The 17,986-nt window shown below is 48.5% G+C and overlaps 1 protein-coding gene across 4 annotated transcripts; it reads left to right on the top strand.

Moving 5' to 3' along the window:
• The first annotated feature begins 60 nt into the window (after positions 1 to 60).
• LOC309400501 (cellular tumor antigen p53-like) lies at positions 61 to 17,986 on the top strand. Of its 4 annotated transcripts, XR_014176668.1 has the most exons (11): positions 3,504 to 3,807; positions 9,524 to 9,642; positions 10,028 to 10,339; positions 12,331 to 12,517; positions 13,022 to 13,134; positions 14,716 to 14,825; positions 15,403 to 15,515; positions 16,557 to 16,672; positions 16,858 to 16,964; positions 17,067 to 17,603; positions 17,663 to 17,986. XR_014176668.1 is itself a non-coding variant. In XM_081969029.1 (10 exons), the coding sequence occupies exons 1-10, from the start codon at positions 191 to 193 to the stop codon at positions 17,155 to 17,157; spliced, it is 1,326 nt and encodes a 441-aa protein (XP_081825155.1). In that variant the 5' UTR covers positions 61 to 190; the 3' UTR covers positions 17,158 to 17,986. The 4 variants fall into 4 exon arrangements, 3 of the variants coding, with proteins under 3 accessions (XP_081825155.1, XP_081825154.1, XP_081825156.1); XM_081969029.1 differs by lacking the exon at positions 3,504 to 3,807 and adding an exon at positions 61 to 248 and having other exon boundaries at positions 17,067 to 17,986; XM_081969028.1 differs by having other exon boundaries at positions 17,067 to 17,986.

Here is a 17,986-nt window from a genome sequence, read left to right as displayed (position 1 = left end):
AGGTTTTGCAAGATGATATTCAAACGGATTACACCAGAAGCGAGGAATCGACAGGGATAGAGATGAGAACGTCCACGGATCTACAGCTAGCCCTCGACTTATGGCCGCAAGTCAGCCCTACATTTCGGTCGCTAAGCGAGGCGGTTGTTAAGCGGGGTTAAAGTCACGGGCTAGTAGTTAGTTCCTGGGCATGGAGGGAGTGCCTGCCTGCCTCCCTCCTAAGTTGGATGGGGCCGTTCCAGAAACAGGTGACAAGGTGGAATGGGTTGGTGAGACCAGTTTACTGGTTAAGGTGCTGGGCTAGAGACTGGGAGTTCTAGTTCTTCCTTAAGGATGACACTAGCTGGGTGACTTTGGGCCAATGACTCAGAGATGGGGAGTTCTAGCCCTGTCTTAGGCATGAAAGCAGATGGTTGATTTTGGGCCACTCCCAGGCGACAGTAAGTTCTAGTTCTGCTTTATCCGCGAAAGCCAGCTGGGTGACTTTGGGGGAATGACCAGGAGATGGGGAGTTCTAGTTTCGTCTCGGAGAAGAAGGCCAGCTGGGTGACTTTGGGGGAATGACCAGGAGACGGGGAGTTCTAGTCTTGTCTTGGACAAGAAGGCCAGCTGAATGATTTTGGGCCAATGACCAGGAGACGGGGAGTTCTAGTTTCGTCTTGGGCAAGAAGGCCAGCTGAATGATTTTGGGCCAATGACCAGGAGACGGGGAGTTCTAGTTTCGTCTCGGAGAAGAAGGCCAGCTGAATGATTTTGGGCCAATGACCAGGAGACGGGGAGTTCTAGTTTCGTCTTGGGCAAGAAAGCCAACTGAGTAATTTTGGGCCAATGACCAGGAGATGGGGAATTCTAGTTTCTGGGTGATTTTGGGCCAATGACCAGGGGACGGGGAGTTCTAGTCTCTTCTTAGGGTGTGGTTGTGGTTGTGTGTGGGGGGTGGGTGGGCGGAAGGGAGATGAAGGACTATTCTGAATGTTGTGCCATCCAGGGAATTCTGGGAGTTGAAGTCCAGATGTCTCAAAGTCACCAACGGGTGTAGAAACTCCCGGCTAAATTCCCCCAGGACTCCGGGTGCGAATCCTGCCCCCCCCCTCCCGCAAACGACAACATTTCCGAATTGGGAATCTCTCCTTCCAAAAGGTTGCACCCAGCGACCTGGCTCGCCTATCGGAGTTTATCCATGATTTCCCCTTGGCCGAGTTTACCACCCCTCCCACCTCCCCCACGCCACTCATTAACCTTAGTTTATAACCCTTAATGACCATCTTAATCAATCAACTCACAATCTTCCGTCCAGTTGTTGCTACTAAATGCAATTTATGGCTCCTGCCAAGCTATTTCCAAAGAGGGGGGGCAGGATTTGGGCCAAACGTATATGCATTCCAGAGATCTGGGATCCCTGATTTCACAACGGATCTGATTGCAGGAGATCCGCCTTTGAACTCCCAGCCTAACAAATGTGTTTCTTGACCCACAATCACAATTAGCCATTTTGCAACGCGAGACCGAAGAAAGGTATCCTCGATGGTAGATGGGAAAAAATATTACCGGTAATCCTCCCTTCACAACCCTTCGCTCAGCGACCGCACGGAGTAACGGCCCCGGAAAAAAAGCGACAGACCATCGGTCCTCGGACTTACGACCGTCGCAGCATCCCTTGGAGCGACGGGGGTCAAAATTCAGGAATTAGGAAGCACGGGACAGGCAAAGTCAATTGGGTGGGGGGGGAGAGCCAGATTCACTTAACAACCGTGGGAACAAACCCTGGCGGGATTGACTTATCCACCGCCTTGCTTAGCAACGGAAATTCCCATCCCTATTGTGGTGGTTGAGTCGGGGGCTAGAAGAGAAGGACGAGGGGGGACTAGATAGCCATCTTCCAATATTTGAAGGGCTGCCCCCAAGAAGGGGGGGGGGTTCCACCTATTCTCCAAAGCCCCTGAAGGAAGGACAACAGAATCAGAATAACAGAGTTGGAAGGGACCTTGTAGGTCATCTAGTCCAACCCCGCCCAGGACGATGAAGCAACGGATGGAAACTCATCAAGGAGAGAAGCAACCTGGAATGAAGGAGTAAATTTCTTGACAGTGAGTGGAACTGCTTGCCACCAGAAGTCGTGGGTGCTTCCTCCCTGAAGGTTTTCTAGAAGAGTGGCCCGTCATTTGTCTGGAATGGTATAGGGGCTCTCCTGCTTGAGCAGGGGGTTGGACTGGATGACCTCCAAGGTCCCTTCCAGCTCTGTCATTTCCCTTCTCCCCATTTGCCTCCTTACATTCCAGAGACAAGCTGGGGCAGCGCTGCCCTCCTTCCAAACTTGACTTCCTACCCAACCGGTTCAAGCCGCTCCAGATCGCCTCCCCGTTGCCCCCCCCCCCGCGCCGCCCTCCCTCTTAATCAACTGGGGATAGAAAGAAGAGGAAGGAGTGACGGGGATGCGGCGTGTGCACGCGCAGGCGCGCGCGTCCCCCGTGAAACCGCTTCGACCTTAGCTCGCTATTATCTCCATCTTGGCCTGTTGAAGGCGAGCGGACTTCAACTCCCAGCATCCTCCAGCGTGGTCTCTGCCAGCCGCGGAACTCTGGGAGTTGGAGTCCGTACGCCAAGTCCGTTAAAACCCTAGTCTGGTTTATTCCTCCCCCCCGCCCCAATTTTCCCCTCCCTCTAGTTAGGGAGCCTCCTCCTCCTCCCCCACCCCACCCTCGAGATTCCCACGCCTCGTCCCGTTGCTTTTGCACGATAGATTGCTCCTGCAGTTCTTCTATTTCAGCGGTGTGAGTTCGATCCTAGGTAGAGGCGGATGGAGATGTCTCCTGAATGGGCAAAGGGTTGGACTAGATGGCCTCCAAGGTCCCTTCCAGTTCTGTTATCATTCAGTTATTCAGAAGTTGTGAGAGCTTCGTCACTGCAAGCTTCCAAAAAGAGACTGAACTGCCATTGGTCAAAAATGGTGTAGGGTTTCCTGCTTGGGCGGCGGGGGGGGGGGGGTGAGCTAGATGACCTCCAAGGTCCCTTCCAGCTCTGTTAACATTCTGTTATTCAGAAGTTGTGGGAGCTTCGTCACTGCAAGCTTCCAAAAAGAGACTGAACTGCCATTGGTCAAAAATGGTGTAGGGTTTCCTGCTTGGGCGGCGGGGGGGGGTGAGCTAGATGACCTCCAAGGTCCCTTCCAGCTCTGTTAACATTCTGTTATTCAGAAGTTGTGGGAGCTTCGTCACTGCAAGCTTCCAAGAAGAGACTGAACTGCCATTGGTCAGAAATGGTGTAGGGTTTCCTGCTTGGGCGGGGAGGGGGTTGGACTAGATGGCTCCAAGGTCCCTTTCCAACTGTTCATCTGTTAAATGGATAATGCGGGGGGAGAAGGAAAGTAGGGGCGGGGAGGGCATTCCTTTAACGTCAGGAAAGAAAGGGGGCGCGGCTTTCCTGGGCCCTCCCTCCGCTTGGGGATGATGGGAATTGTAGTCCTGCCCTAGCAAAATCTGGACTGAGCAAGGGGGGAGGCTTTTTTTGCGGCGTTGGGGGTGAAGTTGGGGCTGGAGTGAGGGGGAGACACACATTGCAGACGGCACTGCAACCGGTAAAGCCCCCCCGCCGTCCCCGCCAAGGAGATGCCCGGCTAGATGCCCGCTCCAAAGATGTTCCCGCACGCCTCCCCCCGCTGCCCCATGCTCGCGAGAGCGCGCTCCGCGGGTTCGAGCCGGGGGAATTCCCACCGCGTGCGCTCCTTGCAACTCGGGGATCCAACTCGCTTTTTTCCCCCTCTGCGCTGCCAGTTTTTGGAGACCGGATCGATGCCCGGCAGCGGAGTCGGTAACCCACGGGGAGGGTGGGGGGGGAAGTCTTCGTATTGCGGGGAGGGGGCTCGGCTTCGCTGGCTTCGCTCTCCGCTGACTCAACCCGGCGCTTCCGCTCCGCTCCGCCTGGCTGGCGGGAGCCGAGAAAGCGAAAGTGGAGCGGAGCGGAGAAGCGAATGGAACGTTGGAGGCCGCCGCGTTCGGCTTTGGAACGCTGCGGTGCTCGGCGTTCTCCCCCCCCCCCCCGCTTCGTTCGGAGCGGGGGGGAAAACACGACCCCTCCTCAAATATCATGGATCTAAAGCTGGGAAGGAGGGGGCAAAAAAATCCCAGCCTAGTTGCCCCCAGCCCCTTTAACACAATGGAAGCCCCCCACCCCTTTGCAATCACACCCCTAAGAAGCGGGGTGGGGGGGGGGAGAAGGAAGATGGGGGGGGAGAGAGACGTTTAATGCTGCTCTGTTGATCTTTCCTGCCCCCCCCCTTCGGGCAAGAAACTTAATCATTGCTAAAGACCCCCTCCCCAATTGTTGGAATGGTAGAGAATTTGAAAAGGGGAGGGGGGGTCAGAATGCAAGGAGGGAGGGTGTTAAATTTGAGGAAGGGGCTGCTGGAGGATTAAGATGGCTTTCTTTTAAGGAAGGGTCCCCTTTCTCTTTTAGGAAGGGTCTTTCTCTCCCCCCCTCCCCTTTTAGATAGGGTATTTTAAAAGGCTTTCCTGGATTTTGGGGCGGGGGGCGAGAAACAGGTTTTGCAATGGCTGGGACAGCTCTTCCGATTTTTAAAACCGAAGTCGAAGCTTAAATCTTCGCGGGGAAATCGGATTCTCCTTTTCTCTCTCGCTTCCCCCCCCCCCCGCATCAGGAATCGTTTTCTGAATAGTACAGTCCGCTCCGTTGTCGGCTGCAGTGGGAAGGAACCAAAAGAAGGGGCCGAGGGGGGCGGTATAAATTGGGATTGCTAAAAAAAGTGGGGGGAGGTTTAAGTGGGATTTTTGCACGTACACCTCGAGATGCATCGCGCTGAAGATGAAAAAAAATATATTTCTGAATGAAATAAAGCCCGGGTAAGGCTTTAATCATTTCCCCTCCGTTCTTTACGCCGCGGTATAGCCTCGCTGGCCTCCTCCTGTTTTTGCTTAAAAGGACGCGAAAGGAAAGCAGGTTAAAAACCTTTTCGTGATTCTTGCAAAGTTTGCTAATCGAGCCGGCGCCAGGTTGATAGCTATTTCCGGGAAACTTGGTGAGGTGGGGGACACACGCACTCATTTAAGTTTCCTAAAAGAAAGAAAAAACAACAACCCAGAATGCATTGCCTGTTTTGAAAAAAATAGTTGGAGTGGGGGGGTTGTATCAAAGGGGTGCATTTTCTGCCAAGCTAGAAAAATCGGATTTGGTAGCTCTCTGAGCTGGGTGGTTTTCACCACCAAACTAGGTAACAGCATCAGTGCAAAATAGCAATCTCTGATTAAGTACATAAATCAAAGCCACGAGGCCCAAATGGGGTCGGGGGTGGGTGGGTGGGCAATGCCAAAGAAAGTGTCCGATTTGGGGGCATTGGATGGGGGCGGAATTTGGAAGCTGCAGAGTCTTAGCGCCTAAATCAGTCTAAAGTCTTAAATCGACGTTGTTCACATGCTTGGCCCCTTTAAGATGGGTGGACTTCAACTCCCAGAATTCCCCAGCAGCAGAATTCTGGGAGTTGAAGTCTAACCTGTCTTAAAGGGGCCAAATCTGCAAAAAATACATTGGTCCAATTAAATCTAAACCATGGCTTTATACATCTTTATGCAAAGAGCTAAAAAGCAAGCAAGGACATGAAAAGCGCTAGATGAATGGATGGATGGATGGATGGATGGATAGATAGATGAGATAGATGAGATAGATGAGATAGATGAGATAGATATGGTAGATAGATGATAGATAGATAGATAGATAGATAGATAGATAGATAGATAGATAGATAGATAGATAGATAGATAGATAGATAGATATGGCAGATAGATAGATAGATAGATAGATAGATAGATAGATAGATAGATGATAGATGATAGATAGATAGATAGATGATAGATAGATAGATAGATAGATAGATAGATAGATATGGCAGATAGATAGATAGATAGATAGATAGATAGATAGATAGATAGATAGATAGATAGATAGATATGGCAGATAGATAGATAGATAGATAGATAGATAGATAGATGAGATAGATATGGTAGATAGATGATAGATAGATAGATAGATAGATAGATAGATAGATAGATAGATAGATAGATAGATATGGCAGATAGATAGATAGATAGATAGATAGATAGATAGATAGATAGATGATAGATGATAGATAGATAGATAGATGATAGATAGATAGATAGATAGATAGATAGATAGATAGATAGATAGATAGATAGATAGATATGGCAGATAGATAGATAGATAGATGATAGATAGATAGATAGATAGATAGATAGATAGATAGATATGGTAGATAGATAGATGATAGATAGATAGATAGATAGATAGATAGATAGATAGATAGATAGATAGATAGATAGATGATAGATAGATGATAGATAGATAGATACGGTAGATAGATAGATATGGTAGATAGATAGATGATAGATAGATAGATAGATAGATAGATAGATAGATAGATAGATAGATAGATGATAGATAGATAGATAGATAGATAGATATGGCAGATAGATAGATATGGCAGATAGATAGATATGGCAGATAGATAGATAGATAGATAGATAGATAGATAGATAGATAGATAGATAGATAGATAGATATGGTAGATAGATAGATAGATAGATAGATAGATGATTGATAGATAGATAGATAGATAGATAGATAGATAGATAGATAGATAGATAGATAGATAGATAGATAGATAGATATGGTAGGTAGGTAGATAGATATGGTAGGTAGGTAGATAGATATGGTAGGTAGGTAGACAGACAGAAAGACAGACAGATATAGATATAGATGATATAGATATATGGCTGTGTGTGTGTATGTATGTCCCAGCATAACGCCTCGAGCAATTTCAACCAAACTTGGTACACAGATGACTTACTCTCTGGAGAAAAATACTGTGGGGGTAAGACACCCGTAACACCCCCAGGGGTTTGTGTTCTGTTAAGATACAGCCTGTTGTGCCTTCAAATGGCTTCTACCGTACTGCCGTAAAATGGCTTCCACTGTACAGCGCAGCGGAGTTGCCGTGGTAACGGCTTCACAGTACTCCACAAGGGGTCCTCCCTCTGGTAAGGGGGAGAAAATCCAACATTACAAATTACGTTTAATGCCGATTTAGGATGTCATTTTGCCTTCTTTTTCTTTCTTTTTTAACTCCACCCGCAATGCAAACATTTATTTTGGGCGTTTCATGCCAAATGGCCTCGAAGACATTTTTGTACCGTTTTCTCCCGAATTTTTAATCTGACCTGCTCTCTGCTTAATTTGGTGCCACGTCTGTCTGGAGCAGCCATTTCCTGCTGCCTTCAAGAAACTTAAAGCGGACATAGCCAAATTCTCATTTCCTGTGTCAGCAGGAAGCACGCTGCGGTATAAAATTATTTTTGTAATCTCTTTTTTTTAATTAAAAAAACAAAACACATAATCTTATCATTTGCAATCTCCGTTGAGCCCCAATATGTCCGTTTGCTGGTTGAAATGTCGGTGAAGCGAGTTTTGCGCCGTGGTACGTTGAGTTTTCTTGGCAGAAGTTGCAATCGCTGCCGTTGTTAAGCGAGTCACATCGTTGTTAAGAGAAACACGGCAGTTCTTTCAGTTAGTAACCCGGTCGTTCAGTGAATCTGGCTTCCCCGTGGACTTTGCTTATGTCAGCAATAGGAGACAAGATTGGATCATGGGAATGCTGCAGCGGTCATAAGTGTGAGAAACGGTAGTGTCGCTTTTTTCTGGTGCTGTCGTATCTTCGAACGGTCGCTAAGTGTAAGTCGAGGATAAACTGTATTGCCTCTGCTTTCCGGGTCTATCAAACAATGATTTCTGACACAATTTCTTTTTTTAAATCCATCATCCTGGTTCCATTATACCAGGGGTGTCCAAACTTGGGAACTTTAAGACTTGTGGACTTCAACTCCCAGAATTCCCCTGGGGAATTCTGGGAGTTGAAGTCCACAAGTCTTAAAGTTCCCAAGTTTGGACACCCCTGCATTATACAATCCCTCCATCATTTTCTGCAAATATTTTCTTTCTTTCTTTCGGCTTTGAAACGGAGATGAGCACCGCCCCCTGGAGTTGGGAACAACTAGCACAGATGTGCGAAGGGAACCTTTATCGTTTTATATTGCACAAGCTTTGATCCGTGGTTACGCATAAGGACTTCGGATAGAAACCTTCGAGGGGTGGGAAATTCACGAGAGAAAGTGGAGTTTGCGCCTGGATTTACACCACAATCGAGCTAGCTTGGATTTAGCTTAGGGTTCTGTCTGAACAGACCATCATGGCTTATGGCCATTAAATAGAGCAGTCTTTCCCAAATCCCTAAACCTAAGCTAGAAGGGGGTCTTTTAAAATAGGTTTTTATTATACAGATAACTCACTTAGCGACCGTTCAAAGTTCCGACAGCCCTTGTGAAAAACGATTTTTTTCCCCACACTTATGACCCTTGGAGCATCCGGTGGTCACGTGATTAAAATTCCAAAGCTTGGCCGTTGACTCACATTTATGACGGTTGCAGGGTCCTGGGGGTGGGTGGGTCCCATTTTTGTGACCTTCTGACAAGCCGAATGGGGAAACCAGATTCACTTAACAACCGGGTTACTAAATCAAGAACCGCGACGATTTACTTAATAGCGGTAGCAATAACGGTCGTAAAGTGGAGCAAAATTCACTTAACAACTGTCTCACTTAACAATGGACATTTGGGGCTCCGTTGTGGTCGTATGTCGAGGACTGTCAAGGTAGTCCTCGACAGTTCATTTAGTGACCGTTTGAAGTTACAGCGGCGCTGAAAAAAGGGACTTATGGCCGTGTTCCACACTTACGACTGTTGCAGCATCCCCATGGTCACATAATCAAAATTGGCTCACCTTTATGACACTTTTAGTGCCCCAGGGTCACGTGATCCTCTTTTGCCACAAGCAAAGTCAAAAGGGCGAACCAGATTCACTTAACAACTGCGTTAGCGTTGTGGTCATAAGTCGAGGACTATCTACGATGCGAGTTTTTTTTTTCAAAAATTTTTTCGCCAATGAACACTGTGAGTTGGGCAGCTTTGCAACTTGGTTTTATTGCACAACTAGTCTATGCTATTTGTATTCAATTTAGCTGTATTCCTTTATTTTATTTTTATTTTTATAGCTGATAACTTGCCGTTACCCGCGTATTTATTTATAGGGGGGAATATGTCCTGACTGAACGTAATTTTTAATGTTGGATTTTCTCCCCTTACCAGAGGGAGCCCCCTGGTGGAAGTACTGGGAAGCCGTTACCATGGCAACTCCACTGCACTGTACATTAGAAGCCGTTTTACAGCAGTACGGTAGAAGCCATTTGAAGGCACAACAGGCTGTATCTTCACAGAACACACACCCCGAGGGGTTTTAGGGGTGTCCTACCCACACAATATTTGTTTCCAGAGAGTAAGTCCCCTGTGTACCACATGCGGTTGAAATTGCCCGAATTCTTCGTCTTCACTTCCGCCGTGTTAAACAGCAGGGACCTTTGCTTCCACCTTTTTCTTTACTGCCTCAGTTTCCCCGTCGGAAAGAGAAATAAACATGGAGCAAGACATCGACGCATCGCTCAGCCTACCCTTAAGCCAAGGTACCTTTGAGGAGATGTGGCAGTCCGAAATTACCAACCTGTTTTCCGTGAGTGTGAAATTTCTCTTCCGCCATTTTGGTGGACTTCGATTCCCAGAATTCCCCAGCCACTGTGGAATTCCAGGAGTTGAAGTCCACCCCGAAGTTTGAAAACCACGGATCATTCGAATCCATGTGTTTGCCTGAGTCGACGCCAAACGCTACCTTGTCAACTATGTTACAAGGTGGCTTGTCTCTTGTGGAGGAAACCCTGAAGGTCTCTTGACCAAGCCACGATTGGAGGTTTCTTGGGCATTGAAATGCCCGGGATCGTTGGTTTGTCAAATCAGGAAACCATCGCTTCAAATCAACATGTAAATGTCATTTTTGCGGACTCTTAGTGGGCCATTCCGTGACATCCGGGATATAATGATAATATCTTTGCATGTTATAGGAATCGGAGATGATGGGCTCCTCCATTCAGCAAGTCACCGTCCCTTTCCCCGAAGAAGGGGGCAGCTCCATGGATCAAACCAACTTTGGCTTGTTGGCGCCTCTGGATGCAGGCACTCCGCTGGGAGAAGGCTACAGCAACATCTCGTGTTTGGGGGGGTTTTCGGTGGACCCCCAACTCCTGCTCAATGACCCCAAAGATTATGGGGCCGGGGAGAGCTGCCTCTTCCCCCCCACCGAAAACCATCCTGGCCAGTTCGGCTTCGATCTGGAGTTTGAGAAGTCAGGCACCGCCAAATCGGTCACTTACACGGTACGAAGTGGGGACCGGGGAGATCACAAGTTCTAGGACTTAAATTGGGGGGCAGGGGTCTTTCCTTCCCCCCCAAAAAAATGGGTCTTCTGTGTTGATCGGGGACATCTGGGAGGGGGCTTAGGTCAAAAAAGTCAAAATGACTGCCGTCCCGGGTCATTCCTTTCCCCCTTATGTTAGATCAACATAACCTAGATTCCATCTTTCCTTCCGGCAATCTCGGTTTGTCATTGATCCTGGTTTGTTAAAAGCACACAGGGTGGACGGGTGAGGTCAACTTAACTTAGATTGCATGTTTCCTTGCTGGCAATCTCGGTTTGGGAGCATTTATCCTGCGCCTTTCGGAGACACCCCCCCCCCCCCCAACTGGCAAAACCCTGGGAGAAGACCTTCCCTTTTCCCTCTCATTCCCCCCTCCCCAATTTATTTGTACCCTATCAGATTACACCTTGGAGGAAGACCCTCTGCCCCCACCCCGGACCCCCAATTTTTAACTCACCGCTTAGCTGGTGCCCCGATTTTTCTAACTTCAACACATCGATTCGCTTCTTCGGCCATTGGTCACTTTCCCGATTCTTGGTTGGGGATTAAAGCCCCCTCCCCCTCCTTCTTCGGTTTCAGCACACCCACCCAATGGCTGGGCTTTGAATTAGGGTGGGGGTCTCGATGGAGACTACCCCCCTTCCCTTCTGCCTTGCGCAGAACGCTGCCTGCCCGCAACATGCCTGGACATGTTTCTCTACTGGGTTTTGGGAGGGTCCCAGATTTCTCGGGAGACCCCCGCCCCATTTTCCGGCATATGGCGAGAGACCTCCTCCCCACGGCCCAAATTCCTTCTCTTGCAATGAAGGCAGAAGGGGCCAAATGCCCAACACCGTTGCGTTGGGAAACTTGGGTAAGGGGCTTGCTTGAAATGGGAGGGTTGCGATGCAAATCTTGCCCCCCCCGCCCCCCAGTCCCACCAACAAATGATTGCAATGCAAGGCAGGTCTTTGGGGGGGGGGACGACTCACAACGACAACTTACGACCTTCGTGAAATGGAAGGAGTCTAGAAATTCAACAAGTACAGTTGAATAAATACAGTTAATAAAGTCCTCGACTTATGGCCACCGTTGAGCCCAAACTCCCCATTGCTAAGTGAGAGGGTTGTGACGCGAGTTTTGTCCCGTTTTACCACCTTTCTGGCCACTGTTGTTAAGCGAACCACAGTTTTGAAGTTAGTAAGATGGTCGTTAAGCGAATCTTGCCTGCCCTGCGGATTTTGCTTGCTGGGAGGTCAGGGCATAAGTATGAGTCAGCTGCCAAGCGTCACATGACTAGGATGCCACCAACGGTCATAAGTGCGAAAAACGTTTCAGTGCCGTTGTAACTTTGAATGGTCACTAACCGAACTGCCGTAAGTTGAGGACTATCTGTTTACATTTAATAAATGCAAGTAGTCCTCGATATAACGGCCACAATTGAGCCCAACATTTCTATTGTTAAGTGAGACAGTTGTTAAAGTGAGTTTTGCCTCATTGTGCAACCTTTCTTGACACCGTCGTTAAGTGAAACGCTGCAAATTGTTAATTGAGTAACCCGGTTGTTAAGTGAATGTGGCTTCCCCCTTGACTTTGCCTGTCCAAAGGTCGCAAAAGGGGATCGCGTGACCCTGGGAACGCTGTGACCGCCATAAATACGAGTCAGTCACCGAGCATTTGACTGGGGTGGTCGTAAGTGTGAAAAACAAGTCACGTTTTTCAACGTTGTAGATTTAAACGGTCGTAATCCGAGGACTAGCCATAACATGAATTTTTCACTGCCGTTGCAGCTTCGAGTGGTCACTAAATGAGACGGTTGCAAGTCAGGGACTGCCGGTTGATTCGTTCCGGGAATGTATTTTTGGGAAACTTTTAACTTAACTGCAGGGGGCTGGACTAGAAGACCTCCAAGGTCCCTTCCAGCTCCTTCTCTTCTAAATCTTCCTTTTTCTTTCTTTTCTCTCCTGCAGTTCTCGACGGAGCTGAAAAAGCTTTTTTGCCAAATTGGCAAAACGTGCAAAGTGCTGGTTAAGACCTCCGGGATCCCCCCGCCCGGTTCCGTCATCCGGGCCATGGCCGTTTACAAGCGGTCCGAGCACATGGCCGAAGTGGTCAAGCGCTGCCCCCACCACGAACGGCAGCCCGAGCACAACGACGGTCAGCCGGGGGCTTTAGGAGGAAAAGAGGAGGGGTCTTTTGGGACACGGGGAAGAGTTATGGGAAGGCTGTGTTGCAGGGGCCCTGAAATCTGGGGAGGGGTCTTCTGGGACACAGGAGGCGTGGCCAGTCTGGAATGCAAAGGAAATCTGGGGAGGGGTCTTTTGGGACATGGGGAGGCTGTTTTGCAGGGGCCCTGAAATCTGGGGAGGGGGTGTTCAGGGACACGATGGGGGGGGTCTGGGCAGGCTGTATTGCAGAGGGTTTGAAACTCGGGGAATGCTTCAGCGGTCGTAAGTGTGAAACACAATCCTCTTTTTATGTGCCGTTGTCGCTTTGAGTGGTCACTAAGCGAAGAGTCATAAGTCGAGGACCAGTTATAATTGGGGTGGGGGTGGGACACCGGCCTCCAAACTCAAACTTCTGTGGTTGCGATGGCCATCAACTCAAAACGTCCCCCCGTTTCTTTTCCTACCCCGCACCCCGATTTCTGACTTTGCACAGGGGTGACCCCCGCCGACCATCTCATCCGGGTCGAAGGAAACCCCCAGACCCATTACTACACAGACCCAGCCACCAAACGGCACAGCGTCTGCGTTCCTTATCAGAAGCCTCAGGTGAATTTTTTGGGGTGGGGCTGGGGGGGTGAGGTTAGGGCGATTTGGGGTCCCCCCCAGCTCTCCACCCTTCCTTTCTTCGTCTGCTGCCCTCTTTTGGGCTACCCGGCCGACGGTCTGTAGTCTAGAAATACTGAGAGGGCTTCCCCCCCCCTCTAGATTCTGGGTCTTTTCAGGTAGACTGCTCCTGAATAGGGAAGCTCTACTGCTCGTCGCCAGAGCAGAGAGATGTGGGATGCCCCCCCCCGCGCCCCCCCCCCCCCCTGGAGCCTGCACTCATCCGTCTCTTGGTTCCTGGAGGGTTTTTTCTTTTCTTTCTTTTTTTGCAACCTTTTTAAAATGTCCATTTAAATTTTTTCACTGTTTTTCTCCTTTTTTGCATCGTTTTAAAAATGTTTTAATTGGCCTTTTTATTTTTTTCACTGTTTTTCCCGTTTGGTTTTTTTTGTTGCATTTTTTGTAAAAAGTTTTAATTCGCATATTTACATGTCTTCACTGTTTTTCTCTTCTTTTTTTTTTGCATCATTTAAAAAAAATTAATTCACCTATTTCATTGTTTCCACTGTTTTTCTCCCCTTTTTTGGCATCGTTTTAAAAATGTTTTCATTCGCATATTTACATTTTTTTCATTGTTTTTCTGCTTTTAGTGATCTCTGGTTTTCCCAGAGTCGCCTTATCAGGGTGATGGAATAAATAAAATAAATAAAGTTGCAGCATCTGAGCGTGCTCAAACGTTGTAATTGCGGGGGTGCGGGATTGCAAATTTTTTTTGGGGGGGTTGTTTCTATTCAGTTTGATGCTTTCTTTTAATTCGTGGGGGGGCCTTGTTCCAGATGTCCGAAACGCCAAGAAATTTGGCTAAAAATGGTCGGGATGATTGGTTCTTGTGGCGAGGAGTTCTGTTGACTCCTCCTGCCCTGTTTTGCCCCTTGTGAAGTTCTCCATCCTCTCCCCGCCACTTTTACTGAATTCCCAGTTTCTTCCCAGCTTTCCCCAGTCCTTGAGAGCCGCTTGAGGTTCATTGAAAACTCGGACAGATATAACCCCTCTATTTATGACTAATGGAGCCTTACTATCACAGCTGTAAGTAATGACAGTTGTAAAGAGGGTAACCCACACGACCGAACTGATTTTATGACCTTTCGGCAGCCGTCGTTAAGCGAACGCTATGGTTGTTAAATGAATCGTGTGCCCGTTGTGTCAAGAAGTAAATTATCTCCTTTTAATGACCCCGTAATACCTTGCGGCGTAGAACCTGGGGAATTGAATGCAGCTGAGAGTTTTACTGGCCGGATGCCCTTCCCTGTTGCCAGTGCGGAGTTTTGTTCGGCGGAAGATTCTCATTCTGCTCAGAGAGAAATATCTGCCTCCACCTAGGGTCGAAGCTGATTGCGAGGCAAGAGCTCCACCGTTGCTCATGCCCAAGATGTGGTCACATGACTGGGGGGGGGGAGGCGGCTGTTGAAACTTGGGAACTTGGGGTCGTGAGTACCCCGTGGAGATCCATCGTAACTTTGAATGGTCGCTAAGCAAGGACCACCTGCAATTGTGCAAATCTCTCTCTCTCTCTCTGCCCTGCAGGTGGGGATGGCATCCACCATCATCTTGTACAATTACATGTGCAACAGCTCGTGCATGGGTGGCATGAACCGACGCCCCATCCAAACCATCCTGACGTTGGAGTCCGCACAGTGAGTGTCCCTCTTCCTCCCCCTCAGCCTCTTCCTCCCCGTCTCCAATGGCGGTCCCTGGGCGGGATGAAATTAGATGGCATTGATCGTAGAATCCTGGCCTTTGGAGGGGGACACGAGAGGTCATCTAGTCCAACCCCCTGTGCAGGGCAACGGATTCCCAGGTTTTGGAAAGGTGCGTCAACACGTGACCCCGATCTAATTTCAGGAGGCTTTTTTTGTGATGGTCGTTAAGCGAACCCGCTACGGGGCGCTTTTTTTTGTTTTTGTTTTGCCGGAAACAGGAAGTAAATATCAATTTCCGGAAAGCAAAGAATTGTAGTCATGTGATTGCAAGACAAGGCAGAGGTTTGGAGTTACGGGTCCAGTTCGTTTTGGGGGACCCGTCGTAAATTTGGACGGTCGCTAAGCGACCGTTCCTAAGTCGAGGACTTGCGGTAAACATGAGAAGCTCAGTCATTGCTGAAGGCATTGGGTATTTTAGTAAGGGGATTGTGTAGTATGTGCTAGAATTTGAACCCGGTGCTCGTCTGGAGGCTGTTGCATGAATGGTATAAAACCTTTTCTTTCCCCATAGCGGGGAGGTTCTGGGACGCCAATGTTTTGAGGTTCGTGTCTGCGCCTGCCCCGGACGAGACCGACGGTCGGAGGAGCTGCAGAGAGAAAAATCCTTGCAAACTACGAAAAAGGGTACATTGGAAGGATGGAGGAGGAGTGGAATGGCAGAACGTTGGGAGGGGGGCGAGTCAAAAGAGGAATTAGTGTAGAATCCTTACATAAAGCAGTTCAGTTGGAAGATTCCTGCACGGAGGCTTTTAGCAATAAAGCAGTTTAGCTAGAAGATTCCTGCACATAAGTTTTCAGCATGAAGCCGTTTGGCAAGAAGATTCCTGCTCATAGTTTTTTAGCAATAAAGCAATTTAGTTAGAAGATTCCTGCGCATGGGCTTTTAGGAATAAAGCAGTTTAGTTAGAAGATTCCTGCGCATGGGCTTTTAGGAATAAAGCAGAAGATTCCTGTGCGGAGGTGTTCAGCAATAGAACAGTTTAGTTAGAAGATTCCTGCTCATAGTTTTTTAGCAATAAAGCAATTTAGTTAGAAGATTCCTGCGCATGGGCTTTTAGGAATAAAGTAGTTTAGTTAGAAGATTCCTGCGCATGGGCTTTTAGGAATAAAGTAGTTTAGTTAGAAGATTCCTGCGCATGGGCTTTTAGGAATAAAGTAGTTTAGTTAGAAGATTCCTGCGCATGGGCTTTTAGGAATAAAGCAATTTAGTTAGAAGATTCCTGCGCATGGGCTTTTAGGAATAAAGCAGAAGATTCCTGTGCGGAGGCTTTCAGCGATAAACCAGTTTAGTTGATTAGATTCTCCAAATATTTTGAGCCTGGGGAATGATCCAAGTATATAAGTACATCGGATCACGGGGAAGGATCTCTTTGTGCAGACTACAATGAATCTGCAGAACTCCCCATCACAGGATGCTGCAAGAGTGTTCTGTTTCTATTGTATTGTATTTATTAAAATGTATATAAAGCTCATTATCCCTAAGTGGTTTGCTCCTGAAAACGGAGGGGTGGGGGGAGAGGAAGCTGTGCGGAGCAGACGCGGCTTCGGGGACTTCCTCGTGGTCTCCTTTCCTTGCCCCAAAGAGGGTGGGATATCAACGGTTGTGGTTTTGTCCCCCCCCCTTTTTTTCCCCCCCTTTCTCATCCTTGCCTCTTGCTTCTCCAGCTCCTTCGCAAGGCCAGCGTCCCTGCGCCCCAAGCAGGAGCCCAGTGCAAATCCCGCCGCAGGAAGACAAAGACGAATCGGGAGGCACACCTCAGCCCGAGGTTTACACACTCGTTGTGAGTTGTGTGTTGGGACTGCCGTGGCGGTTTGGGGAGAGGGTTAAGAGTTGCCCCCCCCCCCTGGGTCCTTCGAGTGTCAGACGTTCCAGCTTTTGGGGGGGGGGGGCTAAAGGACTCCCCGAGGGTCACCGGAGCAGCTTGAACCCCGAGCCGACCTCTTAAGGTGTCCATTTTGTTTGCAGATTCGCAACCGCAGACATTACAACATCTTAAAAGAACTTTTAGAATCACTGGAGTACAAGGAAGCGCACGAGAGGGAGAACTCGGAGGGCTGCAAGACCGGGAAAAGGTGGGTGACGGATCCCCCACCCCAAATTACATGAACGCTCACTTTGCCTCTCGTCTTTGCAGCTTGGCTCGCTAACTCGAGCTCTCTCCATTCTTTCCCCAGCCTCCTGAAGAGCCGGAAACGAACCAAGCTGACCTCCCCCCATCAAAAGTCGAAAGTCTGCGTGAAGGATGAGACCCTGGACTCCAATTAGTGTGTGGGGGGGGTATGCCGTACCCCACTCCCCCACCCCAATATATTTTGGCCTTGTTTGTTATGCTTTCTTTCTCTGTTTGGGCTTCCAAGGTTGCTCCCATTTCCCAAATTCAGAACCCCTGAGGTTTTGGGATGTGTGTGTCCCCCATCACCCCCCCCCCCAAATGGACTGCCACCTGCTCCCCAATCTTAATTGGGGAGACCCCCCCTCTGGCTCCCAGCCTTCTTCCCCCTTTCTCCACCGTTTCTCCCTCCCCTTGCAACGTGGGTGTTGAAACACGCCCCCCCTCCAGATTTCCGAACCCCAAATTGGGGGGGGGGAGGGTTTCCTTTCCGAAATATCTAATTTGGGGGAGGGGGTGATCACGGCTGGTTCCGTGCCCCTCCCCTCAACCCGATCAAAGAGGCATTGGCGAAGTGATTTTTTTGACAAGGTTTTTGAAGGTGGGATTTCATCTCCCAGAATTCCACACTTTGAAGTGGGAGAATTCTGGGAGTTGAAGTCCACAGTTGCTGGCGGGGGGGGGAATTCTGGGAGTTGTAGTCATGGACATTGCCAAGCTTTTGCCAAAAAAAAAAAAAACCCCACCAGCAAACCTTCTGGCCTTGTAGTTTTAGCCCCTATATTATGTCTGCCATGAATACAGTATTAATTTTTTTGTAGGTTAGGTTTTTCTAGTGTCCCTTTTTTAAAAAAAAAATTACTTTCTTATTTGCACCTCCCTCTTGGTACGTTCCTTGGAACGGTATTATTTTTTAAAATTACTGGATTCTTCCGCTTGTTTTATCTTTTTCTACGGAATAAAAACAGTTTTTTTTTTCTTAAA

This window comes from Natrix helvetica (assembly GCF_964273705.1).
Source record: "Natrix helvetica genome assembly, chromosome: W".
Taxonomy (NCBI): Eukaryota; Metazoa; Chordata; class Lepidosauria; order Squamata; family Natricidae; genus Natrix; species Natrix helvetica.
Note: the sequence above shows the minus strand (reverse complement) of the source record. Positions and strands in the feature narration are given on the sequence as shown.